This window comes from Betta splendens, chromosome 12 (genome assembly GCF_900634795.4).
Source record: "Betta splendens chromosome 12, fBetSpl5.4, whole genome shotgun sequence".
NCBI classification, from domain to species: domain Eukaryota; kingdom Metazoa; phylum Chordata; class Actinopteri; order Anabantiformes; family Osphronemidae; genus Betta; species Betta splendens.
Genome location: NC_040892.2, coordinates 8,106,088 through 8,133,966, shown reverse-complemented (window position 1 = coordinate 8,133,966; position 27,879 = coordinate 8,106,088). Strand labels below are relative to the sequence as shown.

The window sequence follows — 27,879 nt, the reverse complement described above, 5'->3', positions numbered from 1 at the left end:
GAAATTCCCGTTGTATGTTTACATGGGTTCAATACTTATTTGCTTATTTGAGTGTTGATTGCATGTGACTCTGCACAGAACAACACAAAGCATCAGACGCGGGTGACTTCCGGAGGTGTTTGATTCGTTGCGGATGACATCAGCCGTGGAGTGAGTGTGCGAAAAAGCGCCGGCGTGCTCGTCTCTCCCCGGTTACCGAGTATGACACGGTGTCTGCTGGTATAAAACGCCGGGGCCACTCCTATCGAGGCTCCACTCGTGTGTCTGAAGACCGCTCCGGCGCGCTGCACCGAATAAAGGGAGGAGGCTGCCGCTGCGCACGGGGCACAGACAGACGCGCAGGAGGATGGCGACGCTGGTGGAATCTGCAGACATGGAGACTCTGAGCGGCCAGAGCAAAGCCGGGACGTCTCCCACGCCCTCCTCCAGCCCCTCGCAGCACTTCAACGACGGCAAATTCTACCTGCTGGTGGTCATCGGGGAGATCGTCGCGGAGGATCACCTCAAGTGTGCCATTGCGGACATAGAGAAAGGTAAGATGGGGCTTGTGTGAGCTGGGGGCTGAACTTAACGCATTCGTACGCAACTTGAACCGAGAAGTGGATGTGAGAAGTTCGTGGCGTTGCGCCGGCGGCGGATGCACCTGTTTGAAGCGCCGAACTTTACGCACGACGCGACTGTGCGAATGAATCACTGGAACCTTAAAACTGTCACTGCCACAAGTGATGCGGTCCACGCAGCTCCTCCCAGCTATGGCTAAACAGGCGCGCTCCCCGCAGCTCACAGCAGCGTGCGGTGTTGTTCTTGGCACCGCAGGCCCCGCCGCTCTCCCGCACACGGAGGCCGGGTCCTCTAGCGACGCCGGCAGCCGTGATTCAGCACCAAATCCGGACCATGCGTCAGTAATGCGGGGGATCGCGTTTCACCAGCTGCACTTCGCCAGGCTTTATTTGCCTGCGTCAGGCTTTTGTGCTGGAGGATGCGGAGTCCCACGCATCATAGTCGGGAAAGGACAACTGGGTTTGAAGCAGCTGCTTCTGCGCGTGTGTCATGAAGAAGAAAAATAATAGTAATTTATTTTTTTTGGAATGGAAATGAACGAATTCCCTGTCTACAATGTCTCAACATTTCTCCATCATCATCACCATCATTATCCTGCATCCAGCTCTCATCCTACACCGGCTAGTGGGCGTGGCCCGGTCCGCACTGCGGTCCCTACGGAAAGCCACAAGGGTCGATTTTGAGCAGGGCGTTTTTGAAATGCTCCAGCTGCTGTGACAGAAGAGGGGACAGGAGAGTATGGCGCAGTTAGGATGCGGCCCCGATGTACAGAATATAGGCAGAAGAGAAGCTGTAGAGAGGTGTTCACTTTGATTAGTTAGTCCTGCAATTTACATTAAATTAAGTGGGGCTTCCTTCAACAAAGACAATTAACTGGCTTTGTTTACTTTTGCTCATTTCTATCCACTAATCAAACATTAAACTTTATATTCAGAGCTTATTTAATTCTTACTCTTTATTGTTAACTAAGTTTATTTCTATTGTCCTACTTTGCTCGTGCTATTTAATTGATTAGGTGCAGTTTGATATAAATATATTATAGTAATTTAGTAGTTTGTGGATTAAACACAGCAAAATAGCTGCGAGCATCAGCACACATCAGTCATGGGGCCACACCCTTGCTTCATGACACAATGCTTCTCTGAGTGATACAGTTGAACTGTACTGTAAGTCATTTAGCTTCTAGCCTATGAGATTCCCTTCGCAAAGGCCTTCATTAGGTCTCTGCTCTACATAATTATGGAGACAGGATGATGCCACTGTGACTCAGCTTGGAGGAGGGTTCCATTGTGTCTGGCCCATGGCGAAACAGGAACAGGGCTATAGATGTTTCCCATTATAGATTTCTATTCTCATGCCAAACCAGAATCAAGTTCATACATTAATTCCAAGTCTGTTACTTGGAGTTGCCAGGTTTTCATTTACTGTTTGCCTGCTACTTTGTGCTCCTTGATCACTTTTACGTTGTTGTCTATCTCGCAGGGATTCGCTCATGGGACACCAACCTCATCGACTGCAACCTGGACCAGGAACTCAAGCTGTTCGTCTCCAGACATTCGGCTCGTTTCTCCGCAGACGTCAAAGGTAAACTGAAAATAAAGCACATTTTCATTTGTATCTCAAACTGTAACAATGTATGGAGTATTGCATGGCACACTGCCTTATAGTAGTCAAAATGGCTTTATTACTACGTCAGCCCTTTTGTTACCAAGTGCGTTCATGGCTGCATCATTTACAAGGTGAAGGCACAGCTTCATAAAGATGGAATAGGTCCAGGATGGCAGGATGTCATCTGTCAGTGGGCAGCACGGCCTTGACTGCCAGCAGCAGCCGGCTTGGCCCTGCTCCTCTCTGGATAACATCACCAGGGCGTCATGCATCACAAACAACTGCTGCTTCACATACATCTCCTTGGTTCATTTCTGTTACGAATATCAGAATTGGTCTTGCAGATGTGATCGTGTACATTGGGCTGTTCCCCTTCAACCCAACTCGCGTGTGCCGTCTCCCCATCCTCCATTCCATTCTCCCCCGCCTTCTTCCCGTGTGCTGTTGCCTTGCAACCTGGCACTAGATGCGCAGCTGATTCCGGAGTAATTAGCAGTTGAAGAATCCCCAGCGGCGAGTCTCTGAAAATAAAGAAGGGAGGAGAACAAAGAGGTGATGGCGGAGAAATCCTCAATAAAGGCTGTGGGAAATAAGGCAAACAAGGGAGGGTCGGAAGAAAGCGCGGATGAGGGCAGATGTGAGTGATAATAAAAAATGCAACGTACAGTATGGATGAGATAGTAATGCAGTTCTGAATGCTGCATAAGCAATAATTGCTCTCTCATATTCTCCCTCCTCAGGCTTTGTCTTCATCATTCTGAACCTTTGCTACATGCACTACTTTTTAGAAAACTACCAACCAATCAAAAAATTGCTCCTAACTGTAAAAGTTGTAAATGTGCTCAAAATTACTATTATGTCTATTCTGCAAATGTGAAGCTGCAACCAGCAGACGCTTAGTTTAGCACCAAGACGCCAAAGTAACAAAATCCGTATTTACTCTTTGCTACTGTAAGATCATTTTAATAGCTTTCGGCTGCAGCATTGCATTTAGTATGAAGCTGTAACAGATGAAATGTGAACAGGCAGGTGATGCGGCGACTGTGGTGGAAAAAAGCAATTGTCTGTCCGCTTTGCAGCAGCGGTGCCATCCATCATCCCACAGTCTGTTAGCCCACAGGAAGCATGGACCCCAGAGCGACGGGGGCAGACAGACAGGCCCCAGTGGCTCCCTGATGGATATATGACACTTCTGGTCACATATAGATTTCTCAGCACTTTACATTCAGAGGAGCTGAAAGGCCTCATCTAAACCCTAAATCCATAAAAGGCCCTCACTTAAGAGATTGCTGAGAACAACACCACAGCCTGTGATCAATAGTAATTAAGAATTGTGTCAACTAACTGTACAGTCCTACGCTCTGCCAGAGATAAAGTGCATCCAGAATGAGTCGTGATGCCTTTTAAATGTGACTGATTGATCAGTGAGGTGAAAAATTAGCGAAGACAGGAGGTGTGGAAGCATTATGATTTACAGTAGCAGTGTTTTTTCCCTGTCGGCTCATTCCTGAGGAGCAGTTTAAAACTGAACGATATTGAGGGGCATTGATGCTTGGACACAGGCGATTGACTGCTCTGTGAGTCACCCATTAGCTCCATGTCCAGACATGTTATGTATGCTGGTTGGATTTTCTAGCCAGTTGTTCGGGGACATGTGAACCAGTGACACTGAAAATTGTGCTCAGGGGCCACATTTGTGCCGGTGAGAGTGACTGAGCTCAGTCATTTGGTTGTGTGTGGAAAAAGAAATGGCAGGAAGCAGGAAGGAGGACGAGCCTTATACACGAGGCTTTGTGTGGTGCTAAACGGAAGGAGGCAGCGAATGTAGTTGTTCCATTGATCTATTTCTGGTGCTGTGCAGTCCAAATTGATGTTCCCCTGTCTGGTTCAGCCTGTGCCGGCCGTGCTATACTGGTCTTGCGCTTTCTATTCAGCCAGAAGGAGAATGCTCAGTGATGCATGTGACACTACCTTGCCTCCTGCTGAGAAAAAGCTCCATTGGACGTTAAGGACGTTGGGATCCATCTAGGTAATTGTCGGGGTTAAGCAAACGCCAGTGCATCATGTGTCATTTTTTGTCGAGCTGGCAGCAATTGGGCGGCGTAATTGGTGGCTGCTTTGTGCTCCGCTGGTCCCTGACGCCTAAGAGCTGCCATATTTGTGTCTGATCACATGAAAGGGCGTTACCTGCGGAGACAAAGAATAACAAGATGCTCCTCTGTTACAGTAGCTGTTGCGGGTGGAGTGTGTATAGTAGCATGAGCTTGATGAGCGACTGAGGAGCTGCAAAAATAGTCGATACCAAATCTCCAGACTCCAAAAAACAAATGGAGACCAATCTCCATAAATATATAAATTGCTTCACTGAACTCCCCAGCTTATTGGGTCACACTCTGTTAGGAAGCCACTGCTCTATTAGCAGCAGTCAATGGAAGAACGTCTCCATGTGGAGTGACAGTCCTTAGGGAGGAAGCAGCAGGGTTAATGACTGCGAGCTCCACAATAAGAGACTGCTATATGAAATATGTATGAAGTTATCAGCCCAGCAGACGGAGGTAGCTGACTGTTTGATAGTGGGCTTGTCAGACGTATCATCGTCGCATCCGTTTTTCTAGAAGCTGCATTTCCTTTGCTTTTACCAAAGGAAACCGGCCTATTCGCTACCACCTGGCTCAAGCGGGAGTTATTGATTTCTGTGTATCGAAAGAAATGATGGAAGAAGAAAATAAAGACATCCTTCAGGACTAAAATGCGAAATCGGACATGACAACAGAAAATACACACACACACAATAAAAACGTTTTGATTAGGAGCCTTGGATCACTGTTGCATTTTAGCATCTGAGCTTGTTGTTTAAGTTTCATTAACCACAATTGTACTGCTACATGATGATGATGATGATGATGATGATGATAATGATGATGATGGAGGAGGGCTTTCATCTTGAAACAGGTTTTAATACTGAGCAGTGAGATATAGGGGATACGGGGTGTGTTACATTTTCATCTCTGGAGAGCTCATCCATCTTGGTGATGAAACGCTCTACCCTGGAGATACCATTAACATTTATGCAGCCATATTGAAGCTGCCAAATCGCCGGAGTATGATGAATCCCTTGATATATTTTCTGAGCCCCACCCCTTAGTGGCAACACAAGAGCTGAAATTCATTACAAATGAATCCTTAATTACATTATCCCTGTTATTGTCTGTAAATTAGCTTAATCGGAAATTCCTGAAAATCGCTAAAACCTGAATCAGTTTGAGAGCAAATAATAAATGGACCTTTCCTTCACTGAGTTTGGTCCATTTTACATGCGTTCACTGTTTTTTCCTTTACAGGGCAGAAAATTCTTCATCATAAGAGCAATGTCTTGGAGACCGTGGTGCTTATCAACCCTTCAGATGAAGCCGTCAGTACAGAGGTAGGATTATCATCATGAGCTGCTGAGCGTGTTTAGCCAAATTTTTAAAATCTGCTTTCTCATTTCCACTTGATTAACAACAACAACCCTTTCCATCCATCCGCCTAGTCCCATGCGGGGTCGCGGGCGTGCTGGAGCTTATCCCAGTTATCAATGGGCGAGAGGCAGGGTACACCCTGGACAGGTCGCTAGTCTATCGCAGGGCAACACACACACACAGACAACCATTCACACCCAGAGAGAACCCACGCGAACATGGGGAGAACATGCAAACGCCACTCAGAAAGGCACCCGGTCTGCCCCGGGAACAACTTGCTGCTGCAGTAGACACAAAGACCAACAACAGAGCAAGAAAACCAAATGTACATGTAGAGAGAAAACGTAGCAGAGGCAGCAGAGAAGTTAATTAGCTAATGAATTTGAGTGACACTAAATCATTAAGCGGATTGCTGCAGCACGAAGCCCTTCACTGACTCCATGGATATAATTGTTATTGCTACTGTATAGTCCTTATTAAATAAATAGATGGGCTTGCTTTGTGGCAAACCAGTAGTGTGTTATCATGGAGTGAAAGATAAACCTTCCTTTTTTTAACTTCCAGGTTCGCTTGATGATCTCAGACACCGCCAGGCACAAGCTGCTGGTTCTGTCGGGACAATGCACTGAAAACACTGGGGAGCTCATTCTGCAGTCTGGATCCTTCTCTTTCTTCAATTTCATAGACATATTCACTGACCAAGAGGTGAGCACCATAAAGAATCTGAAGTCATATCAGATCATATCCTTGGTGTAAGTTAACTCCTTTTCTCACGTTCAGATCGGCGAGTTGCTCAGCACCATTCACCCTGCAAACAAAGCCAGTCTGACGCTGTCCTGCCCCGAACAAGGCGACTGGAAAAACTCCAACTTGGACAAACACAATCTACAGGACTTTATTAATATGAAGCTCAACTCTACTCTTATACTCCCTGAAATGGAGGGCCTGTCTGAGTTCACAGAGTATCTGTCTGAGTCCGTAGAGATCCCAACACCTTTTGACATGTTAGAACCGCCGACCTCGGGTGGATTCCTCAAACTCTCCAAACCGTGCTGTTACATTTTCCCCGGTGGCAGCGGCGACTCGGCTCTCTTCGCTGTAAACGGCTTCAACATGCTAATTAACGGCGGCTCAGACAGGAGGTCGTGCTTCTGGAAGCTGGTGAGACATCTGGACCGAGTGGACTCGGTCCTCCTGACCCACCTTGGCGATGACAACTTGCCCGGCATCAACAGCATGCTGCAGAGGAAGATCGCAGAGGCCGAGGAGGAACAGTCGCAGGGCTCGACGGCTAACAGCGACTGGGTGAAGAACATGATCTCTCCAGACATCGGCGTGGTGTTTGTGAATCTTCCTGAAAACCTAGATAACCCAGAGCCAAATTACAGAGTGCGGAGGAGTGTTGAGGAGGCAGCGTTCACTCAGCAGTTTCTCACTAAGTTAAATCTGAGAACAGAGTCTTTGCAAAGACCTGTTGGAAACACAATAGAACCAATCATACTATTTCAAAAAATGGGTGTCGGGAAACTTGAGATGTATGTGCTTAATCCATCAAAGAACAGCAAGGAGATGCAGCACTTCATGAAGCAGTGGACAGAAAGTGAAAATGACATCACTTCCATTCTGCTGCCAAATGGAAAAGAGGCCGAGTTTCCCATCTCCTACTTGACTTCTATCTCTTCGCTCATTGTCTGGCACCCTGCAAATCCCACAGATAAGGTTGTGCGTGTTCTCTTTCCTGGAAATGCCACCCAGCATCACATCTTTGATGGTTTAGAAAAGCTCAAGCACTTAGACTTCTTGAAACAGCCAGTGTTCACTCAGAAAGCAGTGTCCTCTAATATGCCGTCAACACCGACACTAAAGCAAGCTAAGATGAAACACAGAACAGACAGCAAAGAGAGCCTGAAGTCTACCCCAAAGCCTTCGCCAAGCAAAAGCGTCAGGAAGGAATCAAAAGAGGAAGCAGTGGAAAAGGCGAAAACCGACGTAGAGTCGACTCAGAAGGCAGAAAAAAAAGAAAAGGCCCCAGTAAAAAAGGAAAAACCCAAAGCACCTGAGAAAGACACAAAAGCAAAGCCTCAACAAACAGCCCAAAATGAAACTCCAGAAAAAAAGAAATCTGAAATTAAACCCAAAGTTGAAAAGGAAAAAGTAACTAAGAAGGAGACCAGACTGTCCACGGAGAAGAAAAAGGAGGTTAAAAAAGAAGTGGCAAGGAAAGAGGAGATGCCAAAACAAGAAGGTAAAAAGGAGGAGAAAGTAAAGAAAGAAGAAGCAAAGAAGGCGCCCAAAAAGGATTTTAGAAGAGAGTCACCAATGAAGGAGAAGAAAGAAGACAAGAAAGAGCTGAAGAAAGACATCAAGAAGCCCTTGAAGGATGTGAAGAAGATGCTGTCTGCAGGTGAGGAAAAAGTTCTAAAACCAAAGCCCCTAAAAAAAGATGAGGCTTCAAAGAAAGATGGAGGGACACCATCAAAGATAAAGGACAAAGGAAAGCCAAAGATAACAAAGAAGGACACAAAGGCAGACAGCAGCAAACCTGCAGCTACTGCAGCTGCTACTGCAGCAGAAGATCCAGAAGCTGAACGGTCCCTGATGTCCTCACCAGAGGACCTCACCAAGGACTTTGAAGAGCTCAGAGCTGAAGAGTTAGTAGAAGATGACGCAACTGTGCAACAAACCAAGAAAGAAGAGGCTGTGATGGTTCACCATGAGGAATTAGCACAGACCAAAGAATCGCCTGAAGCCCTGGAGTCGGTGGACGAGGGTATAACCACGACAGAGGCTGAAGGAGACAGTGGACAGACTCCAGAGGAGCAGGGTTTTAAGAAAAATGGAAGCCCAAGCGAGAGGTTTGAAGATGAAGGCACTGTGATGGAAGAGACGTCTGAGGGAGGAGATTATGAAGAGAAGGGAGATATGGAGGAAGTCTATGAACCGCAGAGGGTGGAGTCAAGTAAAGTTTCTCCCTCTGAAGACGTACACAGAGACAGGCATGATGTAGTCAAACCAGAAGACAGTGACAACGATGATGATCAGGATGATGATCGGGGTGACGATGTGACTAACAAAAATGTAGAACCTCAGCTATTAAGTGAAACAAAAGCAGTGGAAGAATCAGCCTCACCCAAAGTGTCCTCACCTATTTCTCCAGCTGCCTCTATTCACAATGAAACGCTTCCTGTTGCCTTCGAAACCTCAACAGCATCAGACGAGGAGAACCGAGATGAAGTTTCACACACAGTCGACTCTGGCCACACTCTGTCCACCATGGAGATCTCCAGTGTGCCTGCTCCCATGGATGAGATTCTAACTCCAAGGGACGTGACCCATGAAATCATCAATGAGGAGGCTGAATCGCCCCCACAAGATGCCGGCAGGTCTGCGGAGTATGACAGGAAGAAGCTGTCACTTCTTCAGGACATAGCGGGGTCCGACCACTCTCAAAGTGGTGCCACGGATGGCCAGGAGTACCAACACTCTGCATCCACGATATCTCCACCTTCACCACTGAAAGAGGACCAATTCTATAAGGAGTGTCCATCTCCGGAAAAAGATACAGCTCAGGAGTCACATGAGAAGTATGATGGTGACTCCACTAGACTCAGCTCAACCTCCACCACATTGCCTCTAGTCCGTTCCCCTTCTGTGGACCACAAGGAGACGTTTGAGTCTCCATCAGGATTTGCTGCTCCCATTGAACTGTCCACCACACTGGCAGGGTGCACCAGAGGAGCAGTAGATTCCTCAATCAGCCCAGATGACAAAACGCTGGAAGGAGCCAACTCGCCTCAGTCCTGCGGTCACACGCCGTACTATCAATCTCCGGTCGAGGAAAAGCCAGGAGCTCTTCCACCTGTTCCAGGCGACCGAGGGGAGGGTCCAGTCATTGTGGAGGTCACGAGTGACAAAGAGGATTTGTCCAACAGAGTTACACCAGAGTGTGATGAACCAAAACTGGAAGGTTTTTCCTGCGTAGAGAAGAATATTTTCTCTTCAAAAAGCCCTTCTCCAACTGAGCCGGATTCTCCAATGAAGAAGGAAAAGTCACCGTTTGACACTGACCAGAAGAAAACTGAAGAAAGTGCCCATTTAATTTTGTCCTCAGTGCCAATGGCTAAACATGAGGCAGACACCAACCCTTTTACTTCCTTTAAGGAAGAAAGCAAAATGTCTATTTCAGAGGGCACCACATCAGACAAGTCGGGGACGCCTTTGGAAGAGGTGGTGGCAGAAGACACGTTTTCACATTTAGCCTCTGCCTCCACAGCCTCCTTGGCCACCAGCTCCCTACCAGAGCCCACCACTGATTCTCCTTCCCTTCATGCTGAGGTAGGCTCTCCCCACTCTACAGAAGTCGATGACTCCCTGTCGGTCTCTGTGGTCCAGACTCCAACGACCTTCCAGGAGGCCGAAGGCTCTGCATCCAAGGAGGACAGCCCCAGGCCCATGTCCATCTCACCAGACACCTCACCGAAGACAAAAAGCCGGACACAGGCGTACGACACAAAATCCCCAGAGCACTCTGCCATGTCAATAGAGTTTGGCCAGGAGTCGCCCGACCACTCCTTAGCCCTGGACTTCAGCAAGCAATCCCCAGAGCATCACTCTGTGGGAGGCCGCTCACGTACAACAGAGAATGGCCCCACGGAGATTGACTACAGTCCTTCAGATGGAAACTATATCAGACCATGTGCAGAGGCTAGCTCTGTGGTGGAGAAGCTATTACCTTTTGAAGAGAGTGACTCCATCCGTGCGACCTCCTCAACCCCCTCAGATGCATCTCAGTCCACACCCTCTGTCACCACGCCGTGCCAGATGACGGACATGACACATGCTATGGCTGAGCAGACAGACAAGTCGCCAGTCACTCCCAAGGCATCCTCTCTCACCCATTCTCCCCATTCCAGTGAACCATCTCCTGTGCTAGGAGGCTCACCATTTAAACAGAGCCCCACGTCGCAGAATATGGAGAGTGTTATGACTAAATCAGACTCAGAGCAGAAGTATGATAATTCACCCTCACCTCCCAAGGCTACTTCTCCATCATCTTCCCAGACCTTATCAAAAGAGATAATTTTGCCAGCAAAGGAAACTAATCCTTTTAAATGTGACAAATCTTCCCCTGAGGCAAAATCCCCCGTGAGCCCTAAAGTTCCCTCTCCATTGAATCCACTTTTCTCCTCTGATCTGTGTAGTTACAATTCTGCTAGTGGCTCCAGGGATGAGGATTCTACTAAAAGGAGCCCCTCTGCTCCATCTCGGACAGATGTGGATCTCTGCCTTGTCACTTCATGTGAGTACCGTCACCCCAAGACAGAGCTGTCCCCATCTTTCATCAACCCTAACCCTCTAGAATATTTCATCAATGAAGAGAATGCTTTGGATGAAGAACGACCTCTTGCCAAGTCCGGAGGAGCCCCCCCACCTCCAGGTGGAAAGCTTCCCGTCAGGCAATGTGAGGAGACTCCACCCACATCTGTCAGCGAATCTGCCCCTTCCCAGACAGATTCAGATGTTCCGCCTGGGACAGAGGAGTGTCCCTCCATCACAGCAGACGCCAACATTGACTCTGAAGATGACTCTGAGACGCTGCCTACCGACCGAACGCTGACGTACAGGCATGCCGATCCTCCCCCAGTGGGACTCAGGGACTCTGCTCCATCGTCAGGCCACCACGATGTCTGCATGGTGGACCCAGAAGCCCTCAAGGCTGAAGAAAACCTCCACAATGCTAATGTAGACACCGAAGAAAAGTCTAAGAAGAAAAAGCTCACGAAAAAGACTTCGTCGCCAGCCAGGAAGAGTGCTTTATCAAAGGTCAAGGACACAAAGACTGCCTCGCCAAAGAAGAGCGTAGGAGAGGGGAAAGATGCCAAGAACGCAACTAATACCTCTGCTTCTAGAGGTGTAAAAAGTGCCACATCAGGTAAGTATGTTTACATATATGCTCTATCATTCATTTGCATCACATAAATTTTAGAACTTATCAAAGCAATATGTTTGTCTCAGGTGCGGGCAGTGGAAAAGTATCAGGTGGGGCCACTCTGCCCAACTGTCCTCCCATGTACATGGATCTGGTTTACGTCCCCAATCACTGCAGTGCTAAAAATGTGGACGCTGAGTTCTTTAAGAGAGTGCGCTCGTCTTACTACGTGGTCAGTGGCAATGATCAGACGGCTCAGGAACCCAGCAGGGCTGTGCTCGATGCTCTCCTGGAAGGAAAGGCCCAGTGGGGAAATAACTTGCAGGTACATATTCATTTACAGGTGTCTTAGTTTGGTCTTAAACATTTTATTTGCTTTGGTTTGAATTAACAATTAGAGATTTGGTGTGTTAATCTCATCATGTCTTGTAAGATTCTTTTGACTGGATCTTTGATCTTCTGAACATGCCATTAATCTAAAACAATAGGCCATTTATGTTTAGATCCTTTTAGCATCATTTCATATGTACTTTTTAAAGTATAATAGCGGGATTTTCGCCTCTAATGCCAGGTCACTCTGATTCCAACCCACGACACTGATGTGATGAGGGAGTGGTACCAGGAGACCCACGACAAACAGCAGGAGCTGAACATCATGGTTCTGGCAAGCAGCAGCACCGTTGTCATGCAAGATGAGTCTTTCCCAGCTTGTAAGATAGAGATGTAGGTCTGTTCAGCAAGAGATCTGTGGCTCAGGAGGCCTAGTGACTGAGAACTGACTGAGGGGGAGAAGTCCATGTAGCTTAGATCCTATAGGATACATGTCAACACTGTTAATGCCAATATGACAAATATCAAAAAAGCGCAAGAACAATATTAATTGGTTTCAAGGTCTCCGAGAAATGTATGAAAGTTTACTGATGATGTCTCAGTGTAATGTTATCTTATTTTAGGTATAAAAGAATTGGAGAAGCAAAAACTCTCCGTGTAGTCGTCCAGGTATTATCTCGAGGTAAAGTAATGAAGTTAACAAGTTTCTTCTGAGTCCCCAGAGAAACATATGAGAGGTTTAAATGAGATGAACTCAAGGCTATGGTTGTTATCCACACCAAAGGAGGGAGCAGCACGTTTTCTGGTGTTGCCTTCAGGAGCAAAAATGAATGTAGACCTGGTGCTACTGGCGGTGTTGGCCAGTAACCTTAGAGACCACAGGTCAACCCAGAACAGGACTGTTAAAAGGCTAAATAGTTAAAGGATGTCGAATATTAATGAACATGAAGGTGTACTCAGCGCTGATTAGCATTAATATGATGTCGGGCTTCATATTCACCGTGGCCAACACAGTGTCTCTACCATTGTACTCCATATGTCACGCCTTTGAAATCGTATCATTTTCCACAAATTAGCTTTTGAATTCAAGTTATTTTAAAAAGAGAAACTTTAACCTTATTGCAATGACCTGTTTTTATGTAGCCATTGAGCGGTGTGGGAGGTACAGTAGACTTTTCCCAATGTAAAGCTAGCAAAGCAGGATATTTTCATAAACCTTAAAATGTCTTGTTTTTCTAAAGCGTTGTATTATAGTTATAAATAGCTTGAAACATGCATGACTTATGAGACATACACTATATATATACTGTAGGCCAAATACATGTGAGGAGCAATGTATGATTTTTGCTAATTGTACCATGACATCGTATGCGACACTAACTCATGCAGTTTGACTGTATCACTGTAAAACAGCACAGTGTAGATTTACTCGTGGATGTGACAATTTAGGGAGGCTGCAAACCTTTTATGATCTAAGAGTTTGTCCTCTTCAGCCAGGAGACAAGGGAAACAGCTTCCATTAGAGGCGTAGCAGCACACAGAGGTGAGAGTGACGGATGAACGTATGTGAAGCGAAACTAGACACTTTAAACACAAACATGACACACACTGAACTAGCAGTACAGAGGCCGAAGACGAGCTCTGACAGGCCGGTTTCTGGATTAACATTCAACCAAATACTACGTGATGAAGTGTTCTCCTAAACAGGAGGCTCAAAAGCAAAGAACAAACATACAAACACTAAACCGGCCTTTCTCTTGACAATGACATTTCTCTTTTCTCTGTCTACTTTCTCTGCACCTCTTCTCTTTTCTCTCTATTTATCTCTGCCTTCTTCTCCTCATCTTTCTCTCGGGAGAACTTTAATAATGTTTGTCTGCTGCTGTGAGGTATTTGTCTTGTGATCTTGCACCCTTTTTCTTCCTCCCTTTCCCAACCTCATATTTAACCAATAGCAACTAGTTTCAAGTGAAAGTATTCATTAGTGCTTTCTGATGTTTGTGTGCAATATTTCCTAATCTGATGTAAGAGGAACCACTACTAAAGAACAAACATTCAAAAACAACCACAATAAAATCCAATATGAAAAATGAGCATTTGTGTATTTGTAATTTATTATAAAGTCAATCACAACTTTCATTTACCAACCTGTAGCTATACATGATTTTTATGTAAAAGAAAAATGTATTACTCACTTAATTCATGCAAACGTCCATGCGTTTGCAGAGAGACAGAAAGCGGGACAGGAACCCACAGAGACTCATACACCTTGCAGGAAACCATAAATTATCCAAGGTCTTGTTTCTGATTGGCTGAGCAAGCAATCTCAGCTGGATGGGCTGAGATCTTGTTGCTAAGGCAACAGAGGGGAACCTCCCTGCCCCAGCCCTATTTTCTTGTCTATTTTAGGAGTTAATTTAAGGAGCACCTCCTCACTTATTGGAAATTTTTACAGCTTATTACACAAAGCAGCTTCACATTTTGAAAGTGTGTGTCTACGTACGTCCACTGCCACAGTGATTTGCATTTTTAATGTCTTTTGTCAATTACACAATTAAGTTACAATTAAAAACTAAATACAACAATGTGTGTGAAAATAAACAAATATATACCGTAATACAATATGAAATGTGAATGAATTTACATGGCTATATCCAGAAGGTGATTCATTTTCGTGTTGAATTTATGAGTTCAACATGTCCTTGACAGAGAAAATGCGGTAGCACTTAGACATAAGGCCTTGGTTACATAATGCTGCAGGTCAGTGAGTGCAGCCACAAAGTAGTTGGAGGATGTGATGCTCACTGAATCGTTCTGTAGTGAAGAGTGGTCAATTATTTTTTTAAATGAACAAATTAATTTTCTAAATAATTTTACTTCATTTATGTGTTTTTTTCTTTTACAAAAGGAACCTGACCAAATAAGCAGATTGAATGATTGTTTAATGCAGCTACATTCTTTATATTCATAAGTAAAATAAATAAATAAAAATAAAATGAAGCTTACAGTAACCCTATGGTACATTTTCGAAATGCTTTCATATTTTATTTATTTTATGTTTTGGCAAAATGCAAGCAACACTACGTGTTTTTTTAAGAATTGTTTTCAAATTCTACTAACAAAATAAGAATTGTATTCATCAAAAAAACTATACTGTTTATTAATAACACCATTTTTGTATTTGTGCAGGACAAACTTTTTGTACTCGTGTAAATTCGATTAAACAGCGCCACCTGTTGGTGAAAAGTTAAACACCTTATTCGGCTACTGTAATACTCACAAAGAAAAGAGACCTAAAATTATCTTGTTACCAGAGGAGCAATTATAATCAATATTAACAAACGTTTTGAGAAAGGGCTAGGAATGAATCCCAATATTAAGTAGATTTTAAACTGAGCATCGGGTCTCAGTGCGCCTCCATGTTGGATGATACCACTTGAACCCTGTATTTTAATAAAACCTGAAACCACATACTAAGCTTGCTAGCTGGTCCTGAATTATTTTTAACAGTAAGGGATGACAGTATAATATTGTGTGTAACTATTCTGGCGGCCATCGGAACCTTTCTTGCAGCTGTAATATTCCAGTCGCCTCCCCGTGTTTCCGGCAGCGTGGTACAGTCCAAGGACACTATGGCGCTCGACAGGTTGGGTAGATGTTGTCGGTCAGTCCTCCATGAACCATCTAAAAGAGCATTTTTGGGTGTTGTCTATTCCGGCTGGATTAAAGACTGCATAGGAGGTAACACAAGACAAAGTCGCGTGTTGTGTGTCGTGTGAAACACGGCGTGAAGCTATCGGGATTAGCAACAGAGAAGCTACACTAGCAGGCTGTAAACAACATGTACTGCGGTCAAGTGAGCCGTCGTTCGTTCATCCGTCGTTCAGCCAGCCGCGCTTCAGAAACGTCTTGCGCCCGTATTACACGCTTTACAGCAGAGCACAAAACACGCTCGTCGCGACTTCCTCTTTTCATAGCGACACGTCTGGTCTGTTCAAAATATTGAAAAATACGAAACAAAATATTGCATATATAGAAAAACTGTCGCCTAATAAAGATCTGTATACTTTTACTGTAAAATTAAACATTTATTAGTATTTAAAACTACCATGTCATACTGTGAAATTTTTATAATTAATAACTTAACTTTGGTGCATAGTTCCAGGCCCAGACCACTTTCCCCTTGTTCTACTAGAGATGTATTATCACCCCACAAAGATCTGTATATTTTTACTGTATAGTTTTGGATTTATTAGTATTCAAAACTACCATGTCATACTGTAATACAGTCAACTTTGATCATTAATAACTTGACTTTGGTGCATAGTTCCAGGCTCAGACCACTTTCCCCTTGTTCTACTAGAACTGTACTATCACCACACAAAGATTCGTGTATTTTTACTGTATAGTTTTGGATTTATTAGTATTCAAAACTACCAGTTCATACTGTAACTGTATAGGCCGTATAGTCAACTTTAATGATCAATAACTTGACTTTGGTGCATAGTTCCAGGCCCAGACCACTTTCCCCTTGTTCTACTAGAACTGTACTATCACCCCACAAAAATTCATGTATTTTTACTGTATAGTTTTGAATTTATTAGTATTCAAAACTACCATGTCATACTGTAATACAGTCAACTTTCATGATTAATAACTTGACTTTGGTGCATAGTTCCAGGCTTAGACCACTTTCTCCTTATTCTACTAGTGATGTGCTATCACCACACAAAAATTCATGTATTTTTACTGTATAGTTTAGGATTTAGCAATACTTGAAAGTACTATGTCATACTGTAATACAGTCAACTTTGATAATCAATAACTTGACTTTGGTGCATAGTTCCAGGCCCAGACAACTTTCCCCTTGTTCTACTAGATGTGTACTATCACCACACAAAAATTCATGTATTTTTACAGTATAGTTTAGGATTTAGCAGTACTTGAAAGTACTATGTCATACTGTAATACAGTCAACTTTGATGATCAATAACTTGACTTTGGTGCATAGTTCCACGCTCAGACCACATTCCCCATGATCTACTAGAGATGTACTATCACCCCACAAAGATCTGTGTACTTTTACTGTATAGTTTAGGATTTTAGTAGTACCATGTTATGCTGAAATATGGCCCTTACAGTCAAGCATAAAACCAATAAGTACTGCACTACAAACAGTGTAGTGTGTAACTTTCTTTTTTATTGTTTTAAGTCTGTATTGTGAAGAGAGAATAATTGCATTAAATCTAATCCTGAATATTTGGTTATATACATTTTGTATTTACATTTTAGTGTTCAAAACTAGATATTACAATGTGTAAGAACAGAGACGGCAATAACTTTGATAAAACAAACTCCAGACATGGGAAATGGTTTAATGAGAACAAATAACGATTTCAGTATCCATCCATTTTCAACCGCTTTTTCTGGGGGCGGTCGCGGGGGCAACAGTCTAAGCAAACTCCAAACTTCCCTCTCTCCGGACACTTCCTCCAGTTCAGCCCAGCCCAGGACCTGTTTGCCTTGGGAGACCCTACCAGGGGCATTTAGCCCCCGACAACATAGCTCCCGGGGTCATTCAGGCACACAAACTCCTCCACCACGTTAATGTATGTTTCACACATAAATATTCAGTTTTTGACTGTTCAATGACTTTATATTAAACATTAAACATTTAGTTTCAATATTAAAAGTCACTCTTTGGACTCCTAACAGATGGTAATAAAAGGATTTAATGTGTGTGTGCTTAGCCTCACTCACAGTTTTTTATATGAAAAGTGACATAATCCGGGCCTGGCATTATGCACTAAAGTCAAGTTATTCATCATCATAGTTGAATCTAAGGCCCATAGAGTATTACAGTATGACCTGGAAGTTTTGAATACTAATAAATCCAAAACTATACAGTAAAAATACACGAATCTTTGTGTGGGGATAGTACATCTCTAGTAGATCAGGGGGAATGTGGTCTGAGCCTGGAACTATGCACCAAAGTCAAGTTATTGATCATCAAAGTTGACTGTATTACAGTATGACATAGTACTTTCAAGTACTGCTAAATCTTAAACTATACTGTAAAAATACACAAATCTTTGTGTGGTGATAGCACATCACTAGTAGAATAAGGAGAAAGTGGTCTAAGCCTGGAACTATGCACCAAAGTCAAGTTATTAATCATGAAAGTTGACTGTATTACAGTATGACATGGTAGTTTTGAATACTAATAAATCCAAAACTATACAGTAAAAATACAAGAATCTTTGTGTGGTGATAGTACACATCTAGTAGAACAAGGGGAAAGTGGTCTGGGCCTGGAACTATGCACCAAAGTCAAGTTATTGATCATTAGAGTTGACTGTATTACAGTATGACATGGTAGTTTTGAATACTAATAAATTCAAAACTATACAGTAAAAATACAAGAATCTTTGTGTGGTGATAGTACACTTCTAGTAGAACAAGGGGAAAGTGGTCTGGGCCTGGAACTATGCACCAAAGTCTAGTTATTAACGATTAAAGTTGACTATACGGCCCATACAGTTACAGTATGACTTGGTAGTTTTGAATACTAATAAATCCTAAACTATACAGTAAAAATACACGAATCTTTGTGTGATGATAGTACACATCTAGCAGAAATAGGAGAAAGTGGTCTGGGCCTGGAACTATGCACCAAAGTCAAGTTATTGATCATTAAAGTTGACTATACGGCCTATACAGTTACAGTATGAACTGGTAGTTTTGAATACTAATAAATCCAAAACTATACAGTAAAAATATACAGATCTTTGTGGGGTAATAGTACACCTCTAGTAGAACAAGAGGAAAGTGGTCTGAGCCTGGAACTATGCACCAAAGTCAAGTTATTAATGATTAAAGTTGACTGTATTACAGTATGACATGGTAGTTTTGAATACTAATAAATCCAAAACTATACAGTAAAAATACAAGAATCTTTGTGTGGTGATAGTACACATCTAGTAGAACAAGGGGAAAGTGGTCTGGGCCTGGAACTATGCACCAAAGTCTAGTTATTAACGATTAAAGTTGACTATACGGCCCATACAGTTACAGTATGACTTGGTAGTTTTGAATACTAATAAATCCAAAACTATACAGTAAAAATACAAGAATCTTTGTGTGGTGATAGTACACCTCTAGTAGAACAAAGGGAAAGTGGTCTGGGCCTGGAACTATGCACCAAAGTCAAGTTATTAATGATTAAAGTTGACTGTATTACAGTATGACATGGTAGTTTTGAATACTAATAAATCCTAAACTATACAGTAAAAATACACGAATCTTTGTGTGGTGATAGTACACTTCTAGTAGAACAAGGGGAAAGTGGTCTGAGCCTGGAACTATGCACCAAAGTTAAGTTATTAATTATAAAAGTTTCACAGTATGACATGGTAGTTTTAAATACTAATAAATGCTTAATTTTACAGTAAAAGTATACAGATCTTTATTAGGCGACAGTTTTTCTATATATGCAATATTTTGTTTCGTATTTTTCAATATTTTGAACAGACCAGACGTGTCGCTATGAAAAGAGGAAGTCGCGACGAGCGTGTTTTGTGCTCTGCTGTAAAGCGCGTAATACGGGCGCAAGACGTTTCTGAAGCGCGGCTGGCTGAACGACGGATGGACGAACGACGGCTCACTTGACCGCAGTACAACATGTGGAGTTGGTGTAACGGTGCGTTATGAACTGACATCTTATATAAATGTTGTGCTGTCAACAAATCCGCCAAATCTAACAAATAATTACTAGTGTATGATTATACGTTATACGTTAAGGATTGTTAAAAACATTTGATGCATGTACTTTTTAAATGCAAGGCCATGTTTTCGTTTGTATGAATGCTTTAATGCAAATTTGACTATGTTTATTGGCATGCTTTGTCTGAAGCTAAAAGGCATCTCCTGTCAGAAGATGTTATCAAACTTCAGGACTTCCAGCAAAGGAAGCTGGCCGTGGCCTATCGCCTTACTGCATCAAAGGGTGAAGTAATTACTGGCATTAATCTTCAGTCGTCTCTGTTATTAATGTTTTATTAATGATGATTTGCATAATTTTACAGGAAATTTTATAGATGTATTCAGTCAAAAGCTTAAAAGTAACAAGCTGATCATGACAAATGAGCTGAAGCTACTCCTTCACCTGTGCCAGTCTGCAGATCACATGGTGGTAGCCAGAGAAGCCATCTATAGGTAAAGTACATCAATAAAGGGTAGATTACATCAACATAATCAATATTTCTGTAATTCTGGCTTGGATTACTTATGTTTCAATGGGAGAATTTTTAACGTGTTTTTTTTCCGTACTTTCAAGATATCACACTGTGAACAGAAACATGGTGATTGGAGAGTTTAAGTTTGGCCCTCTCTTCATGAGACTGTGCTATGAGTTGGGTCTGGAGGAAATGGCTGCTGCTACAATTACTGACAAGGTAAGACATTACCTGCCACTAAACTGCAATAGGATTAAAGCCTCCTTCTATTAGGTTTGTTGCACCTTGGAGTTTGTGATACCACTCAGCCCATAGTGTTGTGTTAAATTTCTTTTGCCTTGTCTCAACAGACAATGCAAGGATTTTTCAATGACACAACTTCCTTTAACATTGCAATAAATATGTTATTCACAAAACATTCCTATGAAAGTAAGTGACAAATTAACCTTCTACTGTTTTAATTGTTTAATGTTGAATAAAATATTCCACACTTGGTCTTTTGCAGATGCTTTGGAGGTACTAAGAACCATGAGAAACCAAGGTGTACCATACAACAATGACACCTTGATACTGGCAACTGGTACCCTCTATAAACTGGTAACAAATTAATTGATTTTGAATTTTTTTTTTAAGAAACTCTTTTTTTATGCATTTTGTTCATTGGATTTGTTTTGTGTATCCAGAACACAGCAGAGTCATACAGGATCTGCACAGCTATCGTTGAGGAGAGACAGACTAAAGGTTACTTAATCCCCAGACGTGCTTTTTGCTTTGCTGTGGGATTAGCACTTAGACAGGTTAGTTTAATTGGTTCTAAACTTTTAATCATCCAAAAACATGTCCTGCTAATTTTATTCGTGTCATGTTAATTTCTTTCTGTTGCAGAGGGACATTAAAAAGGCAGAATCATTATATTCACAAATTCTGAACACAGACAGCAAAATATGCTCAAACCTGAAAGTAAGCATCCTACAGTGTAACTATGAAATTAATTTAAAATTATTGCTCGAAGTTATTGCTTAAGCATTGTTTTTTGTAGGTTGCATTACTAACCATGTCAGGAGCAGTCACCGATGCCATTTCGATATTGTCTGCTGCCAAGCTGCCAAAAACCCCTTATTTGAAGAAACCTGAATTTTCTCAGGAGGTGGTGAGTTAAAGACCTCACTTTTCTTAAAGACACAGATGCTGTGTACATCCCCAAATAAGGGGATACATTAAAACACAAATTTTTGATCTATGTCTATATGTGACACTTTTTAGGTGCATTTGCTGCGTTTGCGGAGTGAGGGCAGACCATACATGATGGAAGTGGAGCAGCTAGTGACTCAGCTTGAACAAGCGGGCCAGTTGACCCAGGAGACCCTCGACGACATGTTGTGTCACACACCAATAGCGGATAGAAGACACCAACCACTGATGAGTGAGAGGAGGACCAGCCGAAGGACTTTGAGGCCACTAAAATTCACGCTGTTGTCAGAGTGACAGTTGGATGTTTAAGCCCTTTGACTGTACATACACTTGACTTTGCCATAATGATCTACCTCCCCTCTGCTGCTCAGCTGATTGGACCTTGGCCCAATAATGTGTTAACCCTTTACAAAAGGTGATGGAATAAGGTCACAGTCCATGGTTGTGAACAAGGCACAACAAAAATCTGCTGAAATAAAATTACAGAGAAGAATCTATAATCATTGCATTTCTGCAATATATAGATAACATGGGTGGTTTGACTGCTGTTCTGTACATAAAGAAGTGAATGAATGATTAAAGATGGTTTGACTATGAAAAAACGCTTCTTTAGTTGGATGTGTGGTGTTTTTTCCATGTTGGGCAAATGTTAGGTCGTAATTAATATTTTCTACTAATATAAAAAGTAACTAATGTAGCAGCATATGAGCACTTTATTAATTTTATAAATATTAAAAATAAAAACGTAAACTGGATTATTGCGACACACCCCCCGCAGCAGCAACCCATGCAAACGTAAACAACCCTGACGCACAAAGCGTTTCCCACAATGCACCGCGCGCGTCTGCTGAGAAGCCAGCGAGGAGAAAGGGAAGCAGCGACATGAACGCGAATGGTGTACAGTCGTAACACGACGAAGTATAAATGGTAGTTTAAGCCTAGGTGCGTTGCTACAGTTCGCTTGAGGACGGCTGCGGTGAAATTCTCTCCTGGCGACAGCTGGTGGCGGTGTTTTTAGCATGAGCTAGCCGGTTAGCTAGACCCGTGGAAAGCAGCTGGAAACGTCAGGCGGCGGATCCCGACACAAAGGATATTAATTACTGGTCTTTTATAATAGAACCGCTCTAACTGGCGGCGAGAAAGGAGCTGGTGGCGTTTGTAAGTACTCGCTTTTAGTAGCTTTAGCCAACTTAGCTCGGAAACGCGATGAGCACTGAGGAGACTGCAGCGTCCACCAAAGCCACCCCTGAGGATGATGGCATGACATGGTGGTACCGATGGCTCTGCAAGATAGCGGGGATTCTGGGAGGAATATGTAAGTTGTCAAAGTTGATCAGTATATAATCAAAAGCTGAGGAGACGGTGTTAAAAAAGCATGATCAATACAAATATTATGCTTTTCACAGATATTGTGCTTTTTTATTTTAAGACATTATTTTTCTCTAGTCAGCTCGTTAGTCGCAGTATATTATGTGGCGTTTACTATGTGTAAATCCTGTTCGATTGTATGTATACGTCATTTAAGCTGCTCACCCATGCAAGACAAAAGCTTTGTCACAGCCTATTGTCACCTCACTGCAGCAGCCACTATCGGGCACCGCCTGTTTGCCTGATCTGCTCCTTTCAACATAGCTTGCTATTCCCAAATTAGTTTGATGTAATGTGAACACTCACAGTCCACAGGAGGTGACAGGGGTGATCTTTAGTGCTGACTTTGCAGATTTCCAGCAGCATTGCAGCCCTTGTGCTTCCTCTTCCTTCAGAGTGACACCAGAGTCCCGGGCATGTATCACATTAACTACCTGGGGCGCTGCATATTCAATGGGACCTGTATTATTAAGGAGGCCGGCTGCACTAATGGAGCACACAGTGCTGTGTAATTTCTCCACTGTTTGTGACACCATTGAAATTATCTGGCCTGACCTAGTCTGCCATAGACGCCAAAGAATTATTATCTGCTGTCACTCTAAAATTCACTAAAAATTCAGGCTGAATCATCTGAACTGAAAATATGCCTTCCTGAAAAAAGATCACAAGATGTGTGTCAACATATTGGCCCTCTTTGAGCCCCAACATCTTACAAAGGAGTGAAAGTGTTTTTTTTATTTATAGGAAATTAATTTAGCCAAGCATGTTTTATAATCGTCTTCTATGGTTGTAGTTGCTTATAGTTACTTTAACTTTAGCCTTGTTTTAGTAAAAGACAAGTGATGAGCTTCTTGTTGTGTCTTATCAGTCTATGCCAAAGGTTGTTACATTGTGTTCGTCGTGCCATTCAACACAGGACCAACAGAACTGGATCTCCTACTGAAGTTTCCATTATTATGTCTAATACCAGGCCTTTGTATCTTCTTTTGTCTAAATCATGCAGCTTGTGCGGTCGCAGGAGTGTGGAACTGTGTCACTGTGAATCCTTTAAACATTGCTGCTGGAGTGTGGATGGTGTAAGTATTTTTTTTACAATCCAAATACTTGTACATAGACATAAACTGTATTGATCTGCTGTGATGGTTTGCAAATATTGCACTTCAGGTAATTCAGATCAGTAAGTGTAATAGGGGAATAATTTTGTTGGCATTAGAATAAACTTAACTGTATCAGCACTTGTACAAGCAGACCACCTGCTATATACAATATGTTTCATATTATTGTTTCTAGCTTGGTTTATTTTATGTGATAGTGAACTGAATACACTTTGGAAGCAGTAAACTTCAGTGTTCCATCCCAATTTGAATACCTTTAACGTTGACAGCTGTCTTCTAACCAACATCTGTGTTCAAATTCCTCCACAGCATGCATCATTTGAGCCACAGCTGCACATTATTTGGTGGAAGTGCACGCAATGATTCAGTGCTGTGTTTCTGTCCTCTCCTCCTGTCTCAAGGTTGAATGCCTTCGTGCTTTTCCTATGCGAGGTGCCGTTCTGTTGCCAGTTCATAGAGTTTGCCAATGCGGTGGCAGCCCGTGCAGACAAACTCAAACCCTGGCAAAAAGCCTTCTTCTACTGTGGGTGAGAACAGCTACTGGATGCATTGTGCATGATTTATGTCACTGGCAATGCTACATCTCTATGTAAATTCATTTTTCCTTAAATGTGGATTTGATAGTCGTTAAAGTTGCATAATCAGTCATGCTTCTGCTAGATGTGACTCTTTTAGGTTCAACATTGTCATGATTAACTGCCTTTAATGGTTGTTGACTGTTTCTGCGGTTGCTGGTTTCCAGGATGGCTCTGTTCCCCATATTCTTGAGTTTCTCCATCACAACCCTGTTTGGGAACGCCATCGCCTTTGCTACAGGAGTTCTGTACGGCCTTGCATCTTTAGGCAAAAAGTAAGACATCTGTTGACAAGAATGCAGCTTCTATAAATAACGTTTCAGTAATTAGTTGAATTAAATCTGTACCACAAATTTTGTAATTCATATCTCGTTGTCTCCCACCCATATAATATATACTCTGTAATGTCATATTATGACAGACTCTCACACAATTAACGAGATTATTAATTTATTCCTAAAACTTCCTGCATTTCTAATTCAAACCTCTTTAATTATGCGAATTATGTTGTATTTAAAATAACTCATAACTTTTAAATTAACATTGGCACTTTTTCTTTGTTTCGATCCACCGCTCCCTCGTCATAACCTTTTATTATCCCCCTTCCCTTGCTTCTTCCCCTCTTGTCTTTCTCACAGGGGTGATGCAGTGACTTACGCCAGACTGCAGCATCAGAAACAGGGCGATGAAGAGAAAATGACAGGAACAACAAACGGTGCTCCAGAGTGAGGCGTGTGCTTCCCACCCTCACCTCTACGTCCCGTCTCTTCCTCCATCCTCCCACCGTCACTTTCATTTGTCACTACTTACTGAGAATAAGTTTATTTATTGACTCTTAACTGCTACGTTTTTTTGCTTCCGACCCAGTAGAAGTGAAACAGATTGAGTCCATTGTTTGGTGATGTGTGATTGGAATCTCTGATTGACTTTAAGCTTTTGTTTTTATTGTTTTTAATTCTTCTAATACGTTGTATTTATTCTTGTTTCCCCATGTTGAGGTCAGTTGTCGTTTTGCAGGGAAAATAAATATACGGTAAAACTTTGTAGCCCAGGATCCTTTTTAGGAAAGCGGAATAAAGATTTACAGGATTGTAAAATGTTTAGGCTGTGGTTCAGGGTTGTTTGGCCCCATGATAGCCTCTTCAGGGCAGTTGGGATTTAAGTAATGTATTGATTTTAACCCATGTAATCTGAAGAAGTAAATGTACATGAAAATATCATGGGTTTATTTCATACCACAGTGTTTCACCTGCTGCACACTTACAACCCTGAACTGCATCCTGAATGCAAACATAGGCATCAAAGATGTTTCAACATTGGTGAATGTATTCTGTGGACCCAAAGATAGAGGCAGATTATGTTTTATTCAATGCCATTGTTTTTTATTTGGACATAGCATTTGATGCACAAGTTTTCTCTTTGACCTATGGATCCTTGTGCTTACGCAGCATGTAACCAAGTGGTGCCCTCAAATGTGATACACGATGTAATGGAAATCTGGAATTTATGCTTTTTGTTTCCATTTTTTTGTGAAACTTAATATCTGCTCTGTCTTAATTTGATTAGAACGTTTCTTCACCAAAGCCGTTTTAATGAAGGGAAGTGTCTTGATCCAGGGACTGACTGGTCTGTATCCCACACTATCATTAGAGCCGTGAATTGCCTTTGTCACTCCGCTAAGGTTTGCAGTGCTCTGCAATTCACTGTTTAGTGTTATTTGGCTGTGTCATGGGTGAAGACTGCGTCCTTGGAGCAGCTGATCTGGGATCTGCATGGGCTGCATGGACCTCTTACAGCTGCTTCCGTATTACTGGCTGGGCAGTGACTGAATGGATTGTTCACACAAAACCACCAAACTCTCAGGTAGCTTGATTACTTCACAGCGAACAAGTACAGTTAAGTAGCTCATAGATCATAGATGTACAGTAGCTAGAATACGCATGACTATGAAATTACTGTCATTTGAGCCGGTGGAAAGAAATGTAAAATGTCCCAAAGCAGTGCCCACAAGTTGTTAAACACTACACACACCAGCGATAGCTACAGTCACACTCAACGCTTTTAAGACTGTGAATCATTTCTCTCTGCCTCCTCAGCATCCAGATACTCATTAATCGTTTTATTTCTTTAATGGGACGTGCATCCAAATCTGGTGTTTACTAATTCTGCAGGTCTTGAGTGTGTCTTGCTGTAAGGGTTCTGTGTATAATGTGTGTTGTGATGTGCATCCTGATCTGGTTTTAAGTTAATGAATTAAACCAACTTGCTACTACGACTGAGATGTTGACTGATTATGTTTTGGCATCAAAGTGTCCTGCTATTGGCTACACTGATTATACACTAAAGTGCAGGTCAAGACTATTTTCTGATGTGAAAACATTATGTTGCTCTTTCATAAACATTTTCCTACAAGAGGTTGTTACATGTATTGAGTAACTGTAAATGGTGAACTCTAATATTTCAATATTTCAAAGTGATGATATCTTTTGTAGCATTTGAAGGCGTTCAACCTACTTTTGCTAAGAGCCTCTGAAAATTAATATAAGATTGCTCTGAATGGTGACAGAATACGTCTACCCTAATTGGAGTGGTTTGACAGTAGCCCCATTCATGGACTTAAGGCCTCACTGAACAGCTTGACGGGCATGAAAATGATGTGATTGAAATACTTTGACCTACAGGTCAGATGGTTGATGGGTGGATGATGCTGATAAACAGACTGGCTCTTCTCTGTGTTGTTTCCTTTGTAGCAGCAGTAAATGTTTATTTGACGGTGAAGCTGAAGCATCTAACTTCACCATAGTGTAGATAAATGTGATGTAACACTGGGACAAAGCGAGTCTAGCATGCGTGAGTTATAAGAGTTGTAATGCCTGAAGCTAATGATAATCACCTTTCACAGTTTAATAAAATCAACATCAGGTGCTGCCTGAAGGCATTTCTCTCCCTTCAAGCTTAATGTCCACAGCTTCACCAAGTATTACCTATTGTATTCATCCTGTAACACATCTAAAATAAGAATAGATGTCGCGTTTTGACGTTATATAGTGAGGAACCACCAGGGGGCAGTATTGCATTATTCATTTTTCAGCGTTAGTTCAGTTTTTAACGATCATTTAATCTTTTTTTTAAAGGAAGTAACCTGTCATGCAGGCGTCTTACTGGTTCAATGTTAATATCATCAGCTGCTGTAGAAGCACTAATGAAGATGCTGCACCAGTATAATCAACACTTCATTGTTTCCACTTTATCAGTAAACAGTCATTTAGTGCCTGTTATGTTGCAGGCATCCAGATACTTTATCATGCTGGCAATAAAGACTACTTAGTGTCTGAACCTCTTGTTATCTGCTAGAAGACTGATCGGGTTCCTGTGGGAAACCTCCACAGATGACGAAAACTCCCAAATTAGATTCGTTTAATGAATCTTGGCCATTTGATCAGCTTCCTGACTCTATAATGCAAAACGCAAATTGTACGATGTCTTTTATGTTGGAAAAAATAGCCT

At 42.4% G+C, this 27,879-nt stretch overlaps 3 protein-coding genes across 5 annotated transcripts; all 3 read left to right on the top strand.

Annotated features, from left to right (window-relative positions):
* Positions 1 to 120: 120 nt before the first annotated feature.
* On the top strand, positions 121 to 13,982 carry map1b (microtubule-associated protein 1B). Its single transcript, XM_029168902.3, has 7 exons — positions 121 to 533; positions 2,044 to 2,145; positions 5,511 to 5,593; positions 6,195 to 6,335; positions 6,411 to 11,562; positions 11,646 to 11,884; positions 12,131 to 13,982. The coding sequence occupies exons 1-7, from the start codon at positions 347 to 349 to the stop codon at positions 12,284 to 12,286; spliced, it is 6,060 nt and encodes a 2,019-aa protein (XP_029024735.1). The 5' UTR covers positions 121 to 346; the 3' UTR covers positions 12,287 to 13,982.
* A 1,498-nt stretch (positions 13,983 to 15,480) lies between these two features.
* ptcd2 (pentatricopeptide repeat domain 2) lies at positions 15,481 to 21,918 on the top strand. Of its 2 annotated transcripts, none has more exons than XM_029169951.3 (10): positions 15,481 to 15,630; positions 19,802 to 19,894; positions 19,974 to 20,103; positions 20,225 to 20,342; positions 20,474 to 20,552; positions 20,629 to 20,720; positions 20,807 to 20,920; positions 21,009 to 21,083; positions 21,163 to 21,273; positions 21,387 to 21,918. In XM_029169951.3, the coding sequence occupies exons 1-10, from the start codon at positions 15,522 to 15,524 to the stop codon at positions 21,606 to 21,608; spliced, it is 1,143 nt and encodes a 380-aa protein (XP_029025784.1). In that variant the 5' UTR covers positions 15,481 to 15,521; the 3' UTR covers positions 21,609 to 21,918. The 2 variants fall into 2 exon arrangements, with proteins under 2 accessions (XP_029025784.1, XP_029025786.1); XM_029169953.3 differs by lacking the exon at positions 15,481 to 15,630 and adding an exon at positions 19,237 to 19,588.
* A 214-nt stretch (positions 21,919 to 22,132) lies between these two features.
* Positions 22,133 to 26,644, top strand: cacfd1 (calcium channel flower domain containing 1). 2 transcript variants are annotated; one of them, XM_029169718.3, is made up of 5 exons: positions 22,133 to 22,629; positions 23,686 to 23,758; positions 24,199 to 24,324; positions 24,540 to 24,647; positions 24,794 to 24,991. In XM_029169718.3, the coding sequence occupies exons 1-5, from the start codon at positions 22,521 to 22,523 to the stop codon at positions 24,807 to 24,809; spliced, it is 432 nt and encodes a 143-aa protein (XP_029025551.1). In that variant the 5' UTR covers positions 22,133 to 22,520; the 3' UTR covers positions 24,810 to 24,991. The 2 variants fall into 2 exon arrangements, with proteins under 2 accessions (XP_029025551.1, XP_029025550.1); XM_029169717.3 differs by lacking the exon at positions 24,794 to 24,991 and adding an exon at positions 25,011 to 26,644 and having other exon boundaries at positions 22,134 to 22,629.
* The last annotated feature ends 1,235 nt before the right edge of the window (positions 26,645 to 27,879 follow it).